Here is a 19251-nt window from a genome sequence, read left to right as displayed (position 1 = left end):
AAGACATCCTTAAATGAGTTGTGCTCTGGCAAAATGTACAAAATGTGGGGGCAGGGGCGGCGTTGGTGTTGAACTTTGACACTGATTATGTATCAAAGTTGATTTTTCCCAGCCATGGTAGAATATATACCATAAATGCTAATTCCTTCTACACTAAGAAATTACACCCAAAAAAACCCATGCACAACAATCTTTGTGTCAAATGCTGTTAAGACTGTAATCCACATGTCAAGGTAATGTTGGTAATTAGCACACACATGTGGCCCACAGTGCCTGCAGGCGACACTGAAGTTGCAGCCCCTTCCCCACTGCATGCTACTAGATGTTTATTATACCTACTCACATTGGCTGTGCTCATAATATGAACATATTGGCCTGAAAATGTTAGCGTTCATCATATTTTGTGGGTGAAGGACCTTGCACATACTCCATTTGGACATGTGAAACTGTGAAAGAATGATTCATGAGATGTATTCCATTGTAACCTTCATGTTCAAATAAAACTAAACCTAAACCTAAACATGCTGCTGTTTTGTAGCACAGTGCAGAAAGTTAAAGTTGTCTTTCCTGTCTTGTTTGCATCTGCACTTGTTCACGCATGTCTTGCATGCTTTGCATTGGGGGAATTAAAACTTGAGGAGTGTCTAGAATTATTATTAAAAAGTAAAACCTGTAGACTTTAAACAAACATCGAACCGCACCTTTGCGATTCACTTGTTGAAATACGACCTCCAGCTCCTCTTGGCGAATTCCAGAGGAAGGTGTGCTGACCTCTGACCTCAGAGGATAGCCCTACCAGGGGCAATACGGGAGGGGAAAGTACTGCCCCCCCCCCCCCCCCGTCCTTATCAACTGACCTGCAAAGCAAGTTAACACATGATGTGTGTCACATGATCTGCTACATATAATGCATAATCCCTACTATGCTATATATTTTTGTAGTACAGCGTACTACCACAGTTATGGGCCACCCCTTGCTGAGTGCTAAGTTTGGAAGGACGCGTTGCATTATTAAATAAAGCGTTCAGGGTCACATGTCCTGTTGTATTGATGAACTTTGTAAAAACAAACCCACTTCCAGGTAAAAGGTCAGTGTCACCACTCGGACTTTCCCAGTCTCCCTTTTCCACGTGACCTTCCACAGGTGCTACTGGGATCATTAAGTCATCCCAGTTTATGTATTATATTTTTATGTAAAATATTGAATGTCAAATTCAGAATCCATTTTATTTTTGTAGTTTGCATTGGGTAACAACTGCATTGCACTTGACATCAGTAAGGTTTATGTATTCCTCATAGAGTGATGTAATAATGTAATTTGCATAATCGGCCATGGCCATGCTCAAAGTTGAGTATACAACTATTGTGTAATTCTAATAATTGTATTTATAATAATAATTTTATAACATAAAACGATAATTATTATAGTAATATAGTAGTTATTCATTAATAAATACAAAAATAACTTTTACAATACATTTAGTCTTAAGTGTCTTAGATTTTATTTTTTATTATTTTTTACTTAATATAATATACATAAGTAAGAAAAAAATACAATACAATAAAATGTAAAAAGGAGTTTAAAAAATTAAATGAATAATAACGTGTATGTGTATGTATATATACATGTGAGTGTGTGTGTATATATGTGTGTATATATATATATATGTATATGTATATATATGTATATATATGTATATGTGTATATGTATATGTATATGTGTATATATATATATATATATATATATATGTGTGTATATATGTATATGTATATGTATATATATATATATATGTATATATATATATATATATATGTATATATATGTATATATATGTATATACAAATTTGTTTTAAAATAATGTTAAAATAATAAAATAAAATAAGTGTATTTTTGATTGTTTCATTGTTTCACTTTTGTGGGCTTTGCTATATTTTACGTTTTTTATTAATTTTTTACTTAATGTTTGATGTCTAATATATAAAAATATTTTTTACAATAATATTAAAAATAAAATAAGATGTATAATTATATTAAAGGAGTTGAACAAATAAAAAACTTTTTAAATACTATTTAAATAATAGAATAAAATAGGTGTCTTTTTTGATGTGCATTATTTCCAAGCTTTTGCGGGACAACTAAAATAAGGCGCACCGATCTGGCCCCGGGGCCTTGAGTTTGACACTCGCGTGTTAGAGCCTCTAAAAGTGTCAGGAAAAGAGCAGGAAATTTCTAGATTTGTCACTAGTTGCTTTTATGAAACACAGAATCTAGAGGGGTCTGAATACTCGCTAATGTAACGACAAAGTGGCTAAGTTGGCAACACTGATCCCTCCTGCTACCTCTTCTTATTCTCTGGCAGACCCAGGTGCACATGAGGTGTGTTAAGAAGTAATTGGAACAACAAGCTACAGTCACGGTCCCATTATAATGTGTTTATAAGCAAGGGTGAACAGCGAGCGCCAGATCTCTTTGTGGTGGTCCAGATCTGTTTGTGGCGGGAAATACTGGTTATTATATTCTGCAGTGTATTGGCTGCAGTCTGTGTGAATAGTTTATCAAGGATATCATTTGCCATAATCCTACTGCTCTCCTTTCTGCTCCACAGAAAAAGAATTAAACACCAAGTGTGTGGTGGAGATGGTGAAGAACCAGACCGTCCTCCATCCAGCGGGGGCCAACCTGGGCAAGGGCGACTCCAGGTACGTCACAAACATGCTTCCATTCCGTGCCAGAGTGCACAACTTTACTGTTCATTCCCGCTGTACACAACACAATGCTTTTGGAAATGTTATTGTGTTGCGGCTGACCAATAAGGTGGACCGTGTATGGAATGTGGCCTTGTTGTCATCGTGCAGCGCTTGGCAGGAAACTCACAAAATCTGCTAATGGAACTCGCAGAAGTGGGCTCGTTTCCCGCTTGGTTTGTTTTCATAGCAGATGCTGTTTGTTGGTTGGGTTTGTGCCTGATTGGGATGGCACTTTGTTTTGGACCGGCTTCAGGACATCCTGGTTTCCTTCTCCTGAATTTTGCCCATCATTCACAATTCTTATGTGAGACATGAACACACGTCCTTCTCTTTTCTGTGCCTTCTAAAGATATAAAAACAGAAAAAAAGAGGCAACTAAGAATGCACGCAATGGAACGCACCTATTTCGCCGAAAAGCCTCCAAAAAGCACGAACAAGGCTCCGTTTCCATCATGTGAGCTGCATATTATCCACATTGTTGTTATTATTATTATTAACATTGTTACACCCAAGAACTACGTGACTAGTGTCGTGACACCTCGCCACACCACACCACAGCAGCTAGCTACTAGCCGGCTAGCGACTAACTTCACCATACGCTCGCTCAAAATGCCTCAGGCAACTAGCCAAAGGTAACGCTACATATTGGAACTGCCGCCACTGCTGCTGTGTTTTTGTTCCTTTCTATGTTACACCCAGGAAGGAAGTTCCCAAAAGTATTCCATGTTATCATGAAGGTTGTGTTACTGTAAGCTCACAGCATGGATAGAAAACCATAAACCTTGTTGGAGCTTTTTGGAGGTGTTTAATAGTGGCCTTTCTATGCGGAATAGGCTTTTATTTTGGAATGGCGGTACGCCATGATAAATTACATGTAGCAGACACCTTCTTATGATCAATCCTAGTTTTAAGTTTTAAAAACAGTTTTGTTTTGTCTGTCAGAATCTTAATCTCTCTTTCCTTTGCATGACATCACAGTGGTTTGTTGTTTGGGTTTTTTCAAGTCATGTTTTTGTTCTGCTTCTCTATCATTCCATATTTCTGATTCCCCTCATCCCTGTTGTTGTTCTTGCGCCTTTTCCAGTGCGTCAGTGTTCTGGTATGTATGCCACCTGTTGCGCTGGCATACACTTTGACAGCCTGACAGCAAAATGCATTTTCATGTAGACAGATATTTTTACCACAGCAAAACTCCCCAGTCTGGCCTACAAACTCCCTGATGAGATGGCTGCATTCAACAGCTTTGTTTTGGAATGACATGTGGAGGTCACGCCTGACTAGAGTGTCCAATTGGAGCAAGTCATCTGTTGGAAGATCTTGTGACGGTTGGTGCAGACTTGTGTAGTGACAACGCTGCCTTCCGGCCGACTTGGGCCAGAAGAGAGACAATCACACATAAAAACGATGGACTCTTCCTTCAGTCTGCCCGCTTGTAACTCCCCGCTGCCCGGCTTCCTCCCTTTTTTCTCAGCTCTTCCGTTTCTGTGGCAACACAGGGGGAGGTTAACTTTGGGTCGCTGCCACTGGCGGTGGAGCCCCTTTCCCTAGAGCATGGAGTCGATGGATGACTCTGTCATTCACTCGAGCATCTGTCGGCCATAAACCTTTCCCCGGTGACTTTTATGGAGGACCGAACAAGAGCAGGGCCGTAGTTTCTCCGGCTGCCCCGTGGCCTCTACAAAAGGAAGCGGCAGCAGGAGGATGGGGGGGCCACTCTCCTCGGGTGTGCAGATGCCTCACATTCTTGTTTTTCTGGATTGTATTTACATAATGTCTGCAAGAGGAAGACACTTCTTTACTTGGCATTAACTTGTTTGTCGGGGGGGAGTGGGACAGAAGTTGAGATGTAGCTCTTGATGTTGCAGGTGCATGCTGTGTCAGCTGCACCAGCAGGATGCCTTTTTTCTGAAGGTCGGAAAAAGTGTCAGTTTCAGGGGATTCACACACACTTTTTAGGCTAATAAAGCCACAAGTTTACATCCAGTGTACATCTTTGAGAGTGCATAGCCGAGTCATAGAGTGACTGGAAGTCATCGCTCCTCGCTCGTCGATTACGTAACGAGCTACATCACACAGAAAGGCCGCCTACTCAAGGACTCGTGCTGCACTGTCACTTCCTCCTCGCTGTCCTCGTCCCCCAACAAGCGGAGGAGTGTAAGTACCTCAGGGTCTTGTTCATGAGTGAAGGAAGGTCGACAGGCGGATTGGTGCAGCGATGCGGACTCTGCATCAATCCGAACCGAAAGGCAAATCTCTCAAATAACCGGTCGATTGACGTTCCTACCCTTGCCTATGGTCATGATCTTTGGGTAGTGACCTAAAGGACAAGATGGCGGGTACAAGCAGCTGAAAGTAGTTTCCTCTGTAGGGTGGCTGGGCTCTCCCTTTAGAGATAAGGTGAGAAGCGCTGTCATCCAGGAGAAACTCTGAATAGAACCGCTGCTCCTCCGCAGTGAGAGGAGCCAGACGAGGTGGCTCAGGCATCTGGTCAGGATGCCTCCTGGACGCCTCCCTGGGGAGGTGTTCAGGACATGTCCGACTAGTAGGAGGTCGTGGGGAATACCCCGCACACATTGAACAGACCATGTCTCTCAAGTGGCCTGGGAATGCCTCAGGATCCGCCGGGAGGAGCTGGACAAAGCAGCCGGGAAGAGGGAAGCCGAGGGTTTTCATCTGCGGTGCCGCCCCCAAGACTCAACCTCTGATAAGTGGAAAAAGATGGATGGATGGAAAACGGTGGGATTTTTTTAAAAGCATAATCAAATGGCTGTGAACAGTTCTGAGCAATTCTAATCAAGAAATCAATATTGACGTTTTTTGCAGAAGCCCACTTTTTTTTTTTTTTTTTTTTTTTTTTTTTTTTTTACAAAAGAACTTAACAGAAAGACTTTAAAATAAGTGCCAACACTGAAATCAAAACCTAGAGGTGTTCTATAATAGATGCACTGTGAGCAAGTCAGAGAGCAGAGTGCACTAGTAAATGCCATGTAGAGATAAAAATGACATGCTGTGGTGTAAATAAGATAAAAAGGTTATTTAGTTGATTTAATGTGATGTATCCTGAAATGGCTTCTGATAGGAAATTAAATGAACTTGAGCGTAAACACTGTGACGCTATGGACTGATCTGCTGTGACACAATAAAGACTTCCTCCCTCAATCTGCCGGGTTTGTCTTCATTCTCATCAGCCTCGGACTCAGCTTCCCCATTGTTTTCTTGAGCAGGATTAGCTCTGTTTGCCTACAGGCAGGATTGCCTATCCAACTAAATTGTATCTGCCGGGATTGTCCCGATGTCACTTTTTAAAAGGCTCAAAGCGGCGGCCGAGCGCCGACTCCCACTCAGTAAGTTGGTTCTGCCAAACTGGGTTAGTGGGAGTTGTTGACTGTTTGGCTGAACGCCCTCCCGTCAGTCCATTAGTACATTAGCACAGATTCGGTTTTGTTTTGGACTTAGAGCGGCCATTATCTCAAACATAAGCAGAGTAAATGGGTCGTTTCAGGCTGGTTTGTGTAATCCAGCCGACAGCCAGCTACTCAGCACAAGTGCAGCTTTGCCCCAAAGTGAATTGATTCTTCCATTGTCCATGTTTCCCACACCCAATTCCAGACAATTCAAATGTAGTCCTGCGCTTATTTGGATGGATTTGTATCAACTATAAGTGTGCTGCTGATCAAAATCAAAACGGAAGCTGATCCATCAAACGCTGTTGGATGGAGTGAGGTTCCTGATGCGGGCAAAAGTAGCATGTCAGTATGCTAGCATCCCCTGGAGTAAACATACTAATAGTTATGATTGCCAAATTGCTCCTCAGGCAAGTGTTTGAAATTGAAATTGGAATGTATTTCTTGGTATTTGGTCCGTTTTTAGGCCTTTTGGTTTCCAGAGAATTTGAGCCTCCCAAGTTAGCAGCCTTCAGTTCCTCACCTGGCACCTTCATCTTAGTTTCTATTTTTACATTTCGTCTTGAGGAACTTTTCTGACCTGTGCAGTGTGGACTGAACAGCGGTTTACCTCGCTCGCTGGTTTATACACTGGTTTTTGTTTTTCTATACCGGTTTTCATTTCGCAAAACGAAACATGAAATGGAAAGACCGGAATACCTGGCAGTCATCAGTCGGAAGCAGAGCAGAGCCCTGTGGAGAACTGCCATCAAATAGGTGCTGAAGTCATAGGACAGTCTTGGTCCAATCCACTGACTGCAAGAGACAGGAAGATCATTTATTTATTGATCATGGTGACAGTCCTGCAAAGGGGGGTTTGTTTGGGCAGTCAGTTTCGAGGAACAATACAGGACAGGACAAACACTACTTTTTTTACGTGCAATGCTGTACGGAAACGGTGGCAAAATTTTAGGGTAAATAAACCGAATAATATGAAAACTGGGGTGTAGGTTGGACTGTATTAGCTATTCGTGAGGTAAAAATGAGAGCCTATGGCAATGTGTAATGTGGTAATGTGGCCCCCACAGCAGCTTTGCTGTTTAAAGACCATGTTTCCTTACAATGAAATGAATATCCGTGTCATCCGTGGCGCTCGCCTGGGTGAAATTAGCATCACGATCAGGTCGAGCAGGGCACAGTAGTCTTCTTGTGCGTCTCGCTGACTTGGAATGACTGCAGGCCTCTTTTAATGACAGCAAATGAGACAGAAGACAGAAAGCTCCATTGTGGGGAGTTTCTCCTCTGTGTGATAAATACACAGATATGTGCAGACGCACCATGCGCTGGGTGTAACTGTAGAATAACATGCATGTCTGTACGCCGCTGCTGCCGTCGTTATTATGCATTGTGTCTCATTGACGCCACTCTGCTTCAGTTTAACATTCCACTCTCAGGCCCAGCCTCCCACCTCCCTAAGCCCTGCTGGATAACTCCATCCTCCAGTCCTCATTCCTCCCCACGCAGCCTTAGATGGTACAGTCCAAGAGAAGGAGGGGGGAAACAATGCAAGAACAGTAGAAAAGGGGGGAGGAGGGGAGCAGTCATGCATTAAGATATTTTCTAAATGACGGTGATGAGAGCAGAGGAGCGGCCCCAAAGGCAGGCGGGTTCGCGGCTCTTCCGAACACCTCATCCTCACTCCGTATTTGTTGGAGGGGGTTGGGGCTGACGGCTTAGCTCATTAATGGACCTTCGGAGGGAAGATGACGCGGACGAGTCTTGTCGCCCGCAGAGCTGTGAAGAAGCTGTCATCACCGCGCACATCACAAGCTGCCACGCTGAGCGTGTGAAGACTATCTTAAAAAAACAAAAACTGATTTTTATAAAACAAGGCCTGCCACGATCACCTGAGACAGTGTCCATGCCTTCCTAATTACCTGCACCAAGGCCATTGTGATAAAACTACTTCATCTCGTTCCACCAAATTTTCCAAGAAAGGTATTAGAACATTTTTATTAAAGGTGTCATGGTACAGATTTTTTGGTGTGGTCATCCGTCGCTACATTGCGTTTTTTCAGAAATTAATTCATAAATGATGGCTGTTTCGTGGTTGAATACAGCCTATAATAAGTTTTTAAAATGCATATTTAAGCTAATTATACTTATTCTTGACCTAAATGAAGAATTTTCAAGCATAAAAATGGCTAAATGAAGTAAGTAAATGGACTAAAATTTAAATACAAAGTGAGACAGGCACTAGACTCATCACTAAGGTTCCCTAGGGAACACATTTACTGTGACACTGCTCTAGCAGACGTTTTATTTACATCTGACTTATTCACTCTTGGAATAAATACTAAGTGCCATACTATGTGGCATAAATTTTATGGCATATAACTAATGAAAAAAATTATCTCAAGAAATGTTGTCAATAATATCGATTATTGACGATAATTTGTAGCACAGGCATAATACAAAGTGTGAAAGGTTTTTTGTTTTCCTCAAATTTCTTGCGAACAATTGATGATCCTCAATGAGAAACCATTTATGAATCGCAACAGGACTGTTCAGGTTGTGAACTGACAAAGCCTGCTGGCATGAGAGCTGAAATGTATTTGAAGACAATGTGGACAGTCTAGGTGTGATCAGAGGATGAATGAACGTGCTGAACCAAATTAGGATTGTACAACCTTGGCGGTGGGCTATGCTTGCCTCCTACTTGCATCCTCGTCTCGGAGGATGCTTCATCATTTAAGCTGTGGGCAGGAATTCCCCTGCATCGAGTGTTTGCTGAGTGAATGAAGTACGTCAGAGGAAGAGTAAGATGTGTTAAGGGTGGACTTCAGCAGAAGCTTAGCTGGTTTTTGAAGAATACGCTGTGCGGTCATGTCAGACTTCCCACAAGGAAATACAGTAAATGGCATGTGGGAGGTGTTCTGTTTTTTTTTTTTTTTTTTTTTTTAACCTCTGGCTGCATCATCTGTCAGCTCGTCTTTGGCACAGGAGGAAGGGGGTAGGGAGGGCCTCAGGCTCAGATAGGCGACTGCTTTGGTCCACCCCACCTCGCCCCCGCCCCCATGCATGCATCCTTCATGTAACTGAAAATAAACTGAATAAACTGATTTTGCCCCCTTTTGTTTACATCAGTGGTCCCCAACCTATTTGAGCCCACAGTCAGTTTGTTTCTATGGATACTACGGATTAATACTGACTGGAGGTTGTCTTTCAGAGAGACAGTTGATGTACAGTCGTCCCTCGTTTATCGCTCTTAATTGGTTCCAGGCTGACTGCGGTAAGTGAATTTCCGCAAAGTAGGATTCATTGTTAATAAACGGAATATTTTTGTAGTTGGAGCATAGAAAACCTGTTTATGACCTTCTAAAATGTTTTTAACAGTATTAGAGCCACGTAAACATTAACTAGCACCCCTATAGTCACCTTTATACTCGTATTACCTAATATAGTAGACAATAATAAGACATAATAACTCACTGTTAGCATTGGAAAAGTTCCTTGTAGTTGTAGTATCTCAAACGTAACGTGGGTCGATGGCGCATGGCATTAAAACAAAAAGACGGACATCAGTCTATCATCCATCCTCACTATTACGTTTGTCACTTGATATATTGATATGTATTCATACCAGTCTGACATGCATCTGTCGTACACGTCGACAGTACTGCTAGCTTTGTTTACATCATTGCACACCGCTTATGTGCAGGTCTCCTATTTATTTATCCTAAACGAATGAATGGGTTTGAAACGGAGTGAGGAAGGACAAAATAAGCAGCCAAAAGTGTACCACTTCCACATGGAACACTAGGCCTTGGTCAACCACAAAACAGCGCCGATTTTTTACAATTTAATTAATGTTTGAAAAGCTACGATAGAGTGAAGACGCAAGCGCGAGGTGGCGAGAAACGACTTAACATTATTTCCGAAATGCATGCCGCCTGGATATTGTTTGTGGGTCGGTTGGCCCCCATCCACTGACCGGTACCATGCGACAGACTCCTGGTTTCCATGACAACAGCGCTTTTGGAGCCAGACAAGCCAAACCAGTGAAAGCAGGTTTTACAGGGGCTGATGTTGACATGTAAGCACCAAACTGTTATTGCTAGCAACACGGGAAGCAACATTTTGTTGATGAATAATACGCGCCGTTTGCAGCATCAGCAACATTTCTATGTACGTTTGTCATATCCATCGGGGTTTTGCTGGTTTTAATTTTATTCTCAGTCGGCGCCAGCAGGTCCCCTTGACCCATCTGGCACACATTTGCCAGCCTGCCAGTGTGAGGCTGCTGGTGCCAGCAGCGTACAGACGGAGAGGGAGCATGATGGCCAGAATATGTTTCATTGAAAAGAAGCTCAGTGTTATTGGATGGAATCATACCGAGCAGGTTTTAGTGCATGAATTCATTTGCTTAATGATGCAGTGTGCCAGTCTAGCGTCATACGGCACTTCACACTCCACTTCCAAACGCTTCACACATTCATCATTTCCTCCATCACAGCAAAGCACGTCACTGGGATTTACATGCAAACACTTGAGCAGCACAAGAAGGCAACCTTCTTGCTTGACTGAACATCAAATAAGGTTGCGGTTGAGGAACCATGCAGAAATGATTTTCAGACGGGGGTCATGAATGATGCTGCAAACTCCCAATCTTGACTTGATTATGAGTTGTGGTTGGCGAGGAATTTCTACCCTAGAGTAATGTCTCAGGTTCCGCATAGCTCTACGTCTCTCTGTCATGTCCCACTAACAACCTTCTTGTGGCTCCAGTACGTAAACAAAAAACATCCTTTCTAAATGTTGTTTGTAAGATCTTGATGCACAACAATAGTTCATTTGAGAGCCTCACCAGCTAATTAACATATATGCAAATGAGAGGAAAGTACCCAGCAGGGCTAGTTAATTAGTGGCAGAAAATTGCATGTGTGCACATTTGATGGCTGCAGGCTTTGTTTTGTTTTGTTTTTGCACACACAGACACAAAGAACAAGGAGTTGCATACATACACTGCATAGCAGAGGCGTAACGGTGCACCATAGCCACGTCTTGGTATGTATCTCGTAGGGTGATCAGATCTCGTGAGATTAAAACTTGATGAGGTTTGGGTAGTATGGGCTAGGCCTGTCACGATGACAAATTTTGCTGGTCCAGTGAGGGTTGGACTGCGCCAGGGCTGCCCTTTGTCACCGATTTTGTTTATTACTTTTATGGACAGAATCTGTAGGGGCAGCCAGGGCGTTGAGGGGTTCCGGTTTGGTGGCTGCAGGATTGCGTCTCTGATTTTTGCAGACGATGTGGTCCTGCCGGCTTCATCAGGTCGTGACTTTCAACTCACACTGGATTGGTTCTCAGCCGAGTGTGAAGCAGCCGGGATGAGAATCAGCACCTCCAAGTCTGAGCCAGATGAAGTGGCTCGGGCATCTGGTCAGGATGCCTCCCTGGGGAGGTGTTCAGGGCACGTCCGACCAGTAGGAGGCCTTGGGAAGACCCAGGACACGTTGGAGAGACTGTCTATCTCAGCTGGTCTGGGAACGCCCCATGACCCACCGGGAGGAGCTGGACGAAGTAGCTGGGGAGAGGGAAGTCTGGGCGTCCCTGCTTAGGCTGCTTAGGCCTAGCGACCCGCCCTCAGATAAGCGGAAGATGATGGATGGATGGGTGTCAATATCTCATCTGGTCTCACTCTCGTGGACCCAGTCGTTTCGTGACACCCCTAGTTTGGACTGTTTACTTTGAGTAAATGAAAGTTGCTGTCAAAGTGCTGTATATGAAAGATCAGGAAAAGGAAAACATTCAATGACAAGTAACCAAGATATAATACAAATGTTATTGTTGATGGTAAAACGTGTGTTCAGAATGTGCAAATCATCCGTTGGCAAAGCAGGACATCATTTGAATGTCTCCTTTTCTGAATAATGCTCATCTTAAATGTCACTCTTTATTTATTTTGACCTCCACCCACTAACCTCTTAGTGTCCCGATGCTCTCGTACCAAACGCCGCCCCATCCTGCCACCATCCCACCATGCCACCCTGCCCTGTAGATACACGCTGCACACTTTGCTGTGACATGTGCCACACAGTCAGGAATAAACAAGCACATACACACACACACACAGACATGCAAAGGTCAATTAAATGTGTGGTGGTAAAAGGAAAAAGAGGCGTGCCTTAAGCTAGCATCCATGCCTCTTGTCAGCTCCTGTCTATTTCTGGTGGCGTTTTCTTCTCTTATTAGAAAGACATGTGACTGTGCTGTCCTTCACCGTGTCCTCGCTAATCTGTGTGAAATGTCCTCTTCTTCTCTGTCCACATGCTCCCGTGCGCCCTGACCCCACGTGACCTCACCAGGAACCAGTCCAAGGTAACGCAGACTTTGACTCTTGTCAGCGCTGAGCTAATTGTGTGCTCGTGACTCATCTGCACCTTCCACAAAGACGCTGCTGTCTTTCCCTCTGACTCCCTTTGGAAACAGCAACAGCGGAAACGTCCTGGCACTCCCTTTTATGCCTTTTGCTCACTTTCACTTAAAAAAAAAAGACAGGATATAGTCACAGGATAAGAAAGTTTAAAAAAAAGCTGTTTTAAAAAATTCTAAATAAGCACATAGGAGTAAAACGACTGACAGAAAATAGCTTGAAAAAAAATAGAAAAATTAAATGTTTAAAAAAATATATGAAATAAGCAAAGAGGACTAAAAAAAAACCAGCTGACAGATAATAGCTTGAAAAAACATAGAAAATAAAAAAATGTTTAAACTAAAAAGCAAATAGGAGAAAGAAAGACAGAATATAGCTTGGAAAAAAGTATAAAATAAAAGATGTTTCAAAACAAAATAAATATGACTAAAGTTAAAAAAAAAACAAAAACAGAATAACTAAAGGAAAGAAAAGTACAAATTAAAACAATAAAAATAAAATAAACATAAAAACAAAGAGACCATAGCTTGAAAAAACAATGGAAAATAAATGATGATTTTAAAAAAAATCACAAAATAAGCACATAAGTGTAAAAAAGACAGAATATATATATATTTTTTTTTTAAAAAGGAAAAAGTAGAAAAAAGATATTTAAAAAAAATAAGCAAATAGCAAAAAACTGACAAGCTTGGAATAAACAGTGGAAAATAATGTGCCTTTTAAAAATGACAAAATAAGCACAAAAGTGTAAAAAAAAAAATAATAATATAAAAAAGGAAAGAAAAAGTAGAAAAAATATGTTTAAAACATATACAACATTAGCAAATGGGATTAAAAACAAAATCTGACAGAATTTCAAAATAAGAGTTTAAAAAAACAATTGCTTGTGCAGTGATGAAGAAAAAAGGAGAAAAAAGCTGTTTAAAAATATATGAATATTTGAATAATAACATTAAATAATATAAGACTAAATAGAAATCATAGTGAATAAATAAGTATAATAAATAAAATAAGTAAAGAAATGAAAAGATGAATGTAAGAATAAATACTGGCGGAAAAAAACCCCAAAAAACTACGATTTGTAAATAAATGTTGCATATAAGACATGTAAAAAAAAAAATAAAAATTGATGAATATTGTGTAAAAGTTCATTTTCTTCCATCATATCATTCACATTTTCAAACCTTCATATATTGTAGGTTCATTGTGCATGCAGGGAACTATTCAGTACTTTTTTTTTTTTGTCTTAATTTAGATTTTTATGGCATACAGCTCAAGAAAACCCCAAAATCCATGTGTCATAATTTTAGAATATTCTGCCAGTCTGTCTCAAAGTACTCAGTTTGCGAATAAAAAAAATCAGCTAATCCACTCAAAACACCTGTTAAGTTTCCCTGAACCTATAAAAACTTGTCAGCCTGGTTCAGATCACAAAACCATAACCACGGGGAAGGCTTCTGACCTGACTGATAAGCAGGGCCGCTATTAGATTAGACCGCTATTGACATCTTCCATCAGAAAGAGTGACCTGGCACCTGCCCACAGTCTCAAATCACTAGTAACTGGTTTACTGACAAAGGTATTACTGTGCTGGACTGGCCTGCAAATTCACCTGACCTGAACCCCATAGAGAATCCGTGGGGTGTTGTAAAGAGGAAGATGAGGAACATCAGACCCAACAACAGAGATGAGCTGAAGGCCGCCATCTAAGCATCCTGTGCCTCCATAGCGCCTCAACAGTTCCACAGGCTGATTGCCTCCGTGCCAGACCCAATTAAAGCAGTGGTTCGTGCAAAAGGAGCCGCAATCAAGTATTGAATACAGTAATTAAACATTTTCAGCGGATTGAAATTTCTGTATTATAAATCCCTTTTTTTTTATTGTTATGATGAAATATTCCAATTTTTTTTGACAACATGGATTTTTGGTTTTCATGAGCTACCAACATCAAGATTTTAAAAATAAAAGGCTTGAAACAATTCAGTTGTGTAATAGATCTAGAATATATGAAGGTTTATTTGTTTGAATGATATCACAGAAGAAAATGTACTTTTACACAATATTGTAATTTTTTGACATGTCGATTTCATAACGTCTTAGTCATAACAATCAGTGAATAAAATATATTGCGTGATGATGTTACAGGTGGCCTACATTACTTTTAAAAAAGTGTTTTTTATCATATAAATCTACAAACTGTGCGTGTGTGTTCTCAAGGTGTTTGCCTACGATTACTGCTTCTGGTCCATGGACGAGTCAGACAAAGAAAAGTTTGCTGGTGAGTCAGCCAACATGCCTCAAAGCTTTGAGTGTTTAGTCCATAAAGATAAATGCTGACTAGACTACCGTATACAGTAAATGTGATACTTCTCTACGTATGTGTTCAGGTCAGGAGGTGGTGTTTCAGTGCCTTGGGGAAAGTCTTCTTCATAATGCCTTCCTGGGCTACAATGCCTGTATCTTTGCCTACGGACAAACTGGTAAGCCTGCCCATCGTGTGCTAATGTATTTACCATATTGACTCCTTTATTCAACCTTTTTTCCCTAAAAAATACAGGTCATGGTATTTTGGGGGTGTAGCGCTTTATCCAAGAGAAAATGCATCCACAGTGCTTCCTATGGTTTTCCACTCAGAGCGTGGCGCTCTTTAACAGTATACTGTATTTTAGAAGCTTTTGGTGAAATCGGTGGTAGAAACAGCAGAATTTAAAATAACCCAACCCAGCAGATGCTGTTTGGTTTGGAATATTTGAGTTGTGTCGCAACATACAGTAAGTCATGAAAACTGCCCAATCATTTCATGACTTTATGCCTGGGGTGTCCAAACTTTTTCAAATATTTTTCTTTTTTTTGTTTCTTAAAAGGCTAAAACTAAGAATAAAAAAAACTGAGACAAAGCCTTGTGGCATTATTAAAATAAACACTTCAACTTCTTCTCTTTACTTTTTGCTGAGTCAAGAACTGGGGTGTCCAAAGTACGGCCCGGGGGCCATTTGCAGCCCACGGCTAGAAAAGTGAAAATATTAAGAGTTGTAATTTAATGAGAATAATGTTAGGATATAATGAGGAAAAATAAAGTTATTTTAGTACCGCAGACTTGAAATATTAAATAATATTACTTTGTTAAGTCATAATATTTCAAGAAACAAAACAAAATAACGTTGTAATTTTTGGAAAATTGCGTTGCAAAAAAAGTTATGATGTAATGAGAATAAAGTCAAAATATTATGGGAACAAAGTCATAGTCATGAGGAAAAAAGTTTAAATTGAAAAAAAATCAACAGTACATATGCAAAAACATTTATATTAATTAAATATATTTATATTAATAAATATTAAAGAAAAACTTTTTTTTTTTTAAGTCGTATAATATTATGAAAACAAAACAAAATAAAATTGTCATTTTTGGAAAATTAGGTTGAAGAAAACGTTAGAATATTATGGGAATAAAGTGATCAGATTACAAAAAGAACATTTACAATTATTATTTAATATTTCCTGCAAAAATGTAGGGGGGAAGCAAAGCATGAAGTCCATCCATCTTCTATGCTGCTTCTCCTCATTAAGGTCGCAGGGGAGTGCTGGAGCCTATCCCAGCTGACTTCGGGCGACAGGCGGGGTACATATAGACAAAAAACCATTCACACTCACATGGACAATTTAGATTCTCCAATTAACCTAACATGCATGTTTTTGGAATGTGGGAGGCAACCGGAGTACCCGGAGAAAACCCACACATGCACGGGGAGAACATGCAAACTCAGAAATGCCCCAGAAAGACTCGGAAATTAATCGAACCCAGGTCTTCCCGATCTCCAGGTTGTGACTGTGGCCAACATGCTAACCGCTAGACCACCGTGCGGCAAGCATGAAGTCGATGCTAATAATATACTTACTACACCTAGAGTGTATCACAAATCTGAGATGAAGTATACTGCTCAGAAAAATAAAGGAAACACTAAAATAACACATCCTAGATCTGAATGAAGGAAATATTCTTAGTAAATACTTTGTTTTGTGCGGACAAAAAAATCACACAAAAATGATCAATTTATCAAAAATTATTAAATGGACAGTGTGAGTTCAACGTAGTGTGATTGACATTGTGATTGAAGTGTTCCCTTTATTTTTTTTGAGCAGTTACTACATGACGAGTTAGCATATGTACACGTGTTGCTTGACAAAATATCCAGTGTATGCCAGCGTATGTCTGCAGTTTTTGATATATAGACCTGATCAAAATCTTAAGACGAGTTGAAAAATGGATAGAATTTTGGATCTTAATGAGGTTTTAAGTAGAGCTACAATATGTAAAACAAGAAGGGGGAGTGAGACAGAAAACACTTGGAACTTGTAATTTAAAAAAAAAAAAAAAAAACTGAAATAGGTTGTTTTTCACCTGATCAAAAGTTTAAGACCACAGTCTCTAAAAGCCAAAATGTGCTCCAAATGTTGATTTAGTATTAGGCATTCACACTGTCATGCCCTCCTGATGGTAAAGCTAAGAAACTTTCTTTTTTTCAACGTGGTCGGATTTTATATCGACCTCTCACAGCGTGCCATTGCTGCTGAGGTTGGGCGCAGTAAGACAGTCGTTATACTTTTTTTTTTTGGAAAGATCCTGAGCATTGTGGAACAAAAAAGTCAAGTGGTAGACCCAAAAAAAATCACACCTGCGCTGAGCCGGAGGATCCGATTGGCTGTCCATCAAGACACAGGGTGGTCTTTGACCCACATGAAGGCCCTTACTGGTGCCGACTGCAGCGCAATAACCATCAGACGCCATCTACGGGACAAGGGTTTTAAAAAACAAAAAAGGAATTCAAAGACCTCGTCTCCTTCAACGCCAAAAAAGTGCCCGTTTAGACTTTGCCAGGGAGCATCAAACATGCGACATTGAAAGGTGGAACAAAGTTTGATTCTCTGATGAGAAAAAATGTGACCTTACGGTCCAGATGGCTTCCAACATTACTGGCATGACAAGGAGATCCCACCTGAGATGTTTTCTACCCGGCACAGTGAGGGGGGTCCATCATGCTCTGGGGTGCTTCTTCATTCAGTGGAACACCGGAGCTTCAGGCAGAGCGGGGTCGTCAAACGAATGCAGATGTTGGGGCGGGCATCCCTCATGACTGAGGGCCCTAGTCTGTGTGGTAACGACTGGGTTCTTCAACAGGACAATGCTGCAGTTCACAATGCTGGCTTGACCAAGGACTTCTTCAGGGAGAATAACATCACTCTTTTGGACCATCCTGCATGTTCCCCTCATTTAAATCCCATAGAGAACATTTGGGATGGATGGCAAGGGAAGTTTCTAAAAATGGCCATCAGTTCCAGACAGTTGATGCCCTTGGTGAAGCCATCTTCACCACTTGGAGCAATGTTCCCACTAGCCTCCTGGAAACACTGGCATCAAGCATGCCCAAAGCCATTTTTGAAGTGATGAACAAGAATGGTGGAGCTTGTCTCACTCCCCCTTCTTGCTTTTGGATACTGTAGCTCTACTTAAAACCTCATTATAATCCAAATGTGCAAAATGAAAATTCTAGCATTTTTTCAACTGGTCTTAAGATTTTGATCAGGTCTTTAGCACCTTCGTCTTCCTGTCTGTGTAGGTTCCGGAAAGTCCTACACCATGATGGGTTCCGGGGACCAGCCGGGCCTCATTCCCCGGCTTTGCAGCGCTTTGTTTGACAGAACCCAGACGGAACAGCGGGAGCAGGAGAAGTTCACCGTGGAGGTCTCCTACATGGAGATCTACAACGAAAAGGTCCGGGATTTGCTGGATCCAAAAGGGTAGGTCCTACCAGTTTCCATTTCTGCAGGTTGGCCCATAAGTTTCCATACATAATAGAAATAATCATTCATGTTGTTTTATTGATATAATGTGCTCTACTATATGATTAGCATTGTTTCAGAAACACACAATAATACATGCTTGTAATGGTGTTTTCTAATACAAAACTACAAAAGAATTGTATTTATTAATATTGAATCCACTTATCACGGTCCGGTCTGGAACTAATTACTGGCGATAAACGACTGTATTCATAATCACAGCTTGAACGATGACGGCACTGCTTTCATCTTCTTCACTTGTCTGTGTCGGTTGACGTATTTTATTGAGAAGGCCGAGGAGACTTTAATGACAGAGGGGTGTTTTCAAACTCTGGCTTCTCCTTGGCACTATCGCTTGTTTACCGAGTAGACGCTTGATGCAAGGCGCACTTCATGTCCCTCACTTAATGTGTACCATGTGAGACATCGGTATGCCTCTATACCATAACCAAAAACCCAAATCCACATATCAATGTCCCGTTCCGACCCTACTCCGAAGTGAACCTCTATGAACCAGGAGAAAGTGATGCATTCTGGGTAAGGCCAGCTGCTGAGGCCCATTCATGTCCAGCAGGTCAGCACTAAATCAGCACCGCTGGCCTCCAGTCTGCCACCCCAGACGCCACAACCTTTGACCTTTGCTCACTGCCAGCTCTTTAACCCCTGCCTGTTAGGCCGAAGTAGAGCATGACCATCTGACCACCATATGTGCGTTGCAAACGATGAAGTTGGAAGTGTGGCTCGGGGTCAGAGAGCCAAGGAGCACCATTGGCTGTGGTCAGAAGTAAGGCTGCACAAAAAAATCTAAATGGGAAAAAAAATCATCTCAACTCAATAAAATACAA

General features: G+C 41.2%; 1 protein-coding gene across 6 annotated transcripts in view; it reads left to right on the top strand.

Annotated features, from left to right (window-relative positions):
- kif13ba (kinesin family member 13Ba) overlaps positions 1–19251 on the top strand; it is a 61509-nt gene that overhangs the window by 8633 nt on the left and 33625 nt on the right. For 5 of the 6 annotated variants that reach the window (XM_054770534.1, XM_054770535.1, XM_054770536.1 and 2 more), the window contains 5 exons: positions 2608–2701; positions 12501–12513; positions 14786–14846; positions 14956–15048; positions 18184–18364. In XM_054770534.1, coding sequence (XP_054626509.1) covers positions 2608–2701; positions 12501–12513; positions 14786–14846; positions 14956–15048; positions 18184–18364 — 442 coding nt within the window. Of the gene's footprint in view, positions 1–2607; positions 2702–12500; positions 14392–14785; positions 14847–14955; positions 15049–18183; positions 18365–19251 lie in introns of all 6 variants that reach the window. The other variant, XM_054770539.1, reaches the window with a different exon arrangement.

Source organism: Dunckerocampus dactyliophorus, chromosome 3 (genome assembly GCF_027744805.1).
Source record: "Dunckerocampus dactyliophorus isolate RoL2022-P2 chromosome 3, RoL_Ddac_1.1, whole genome shotgun sequence".
NCBI lineage: Eukaryota > Metazoa > Chordata > Actinopteri > Syngnathiformes > Syngnathidae > Dunckerocampus > Dunckerocampus dactyliophorus.
The sequence above is the reverse complement of the archived record's forward strand: the minus strand, read 5'-3'. Positions and strand labels throughout refer to the sequence as shown.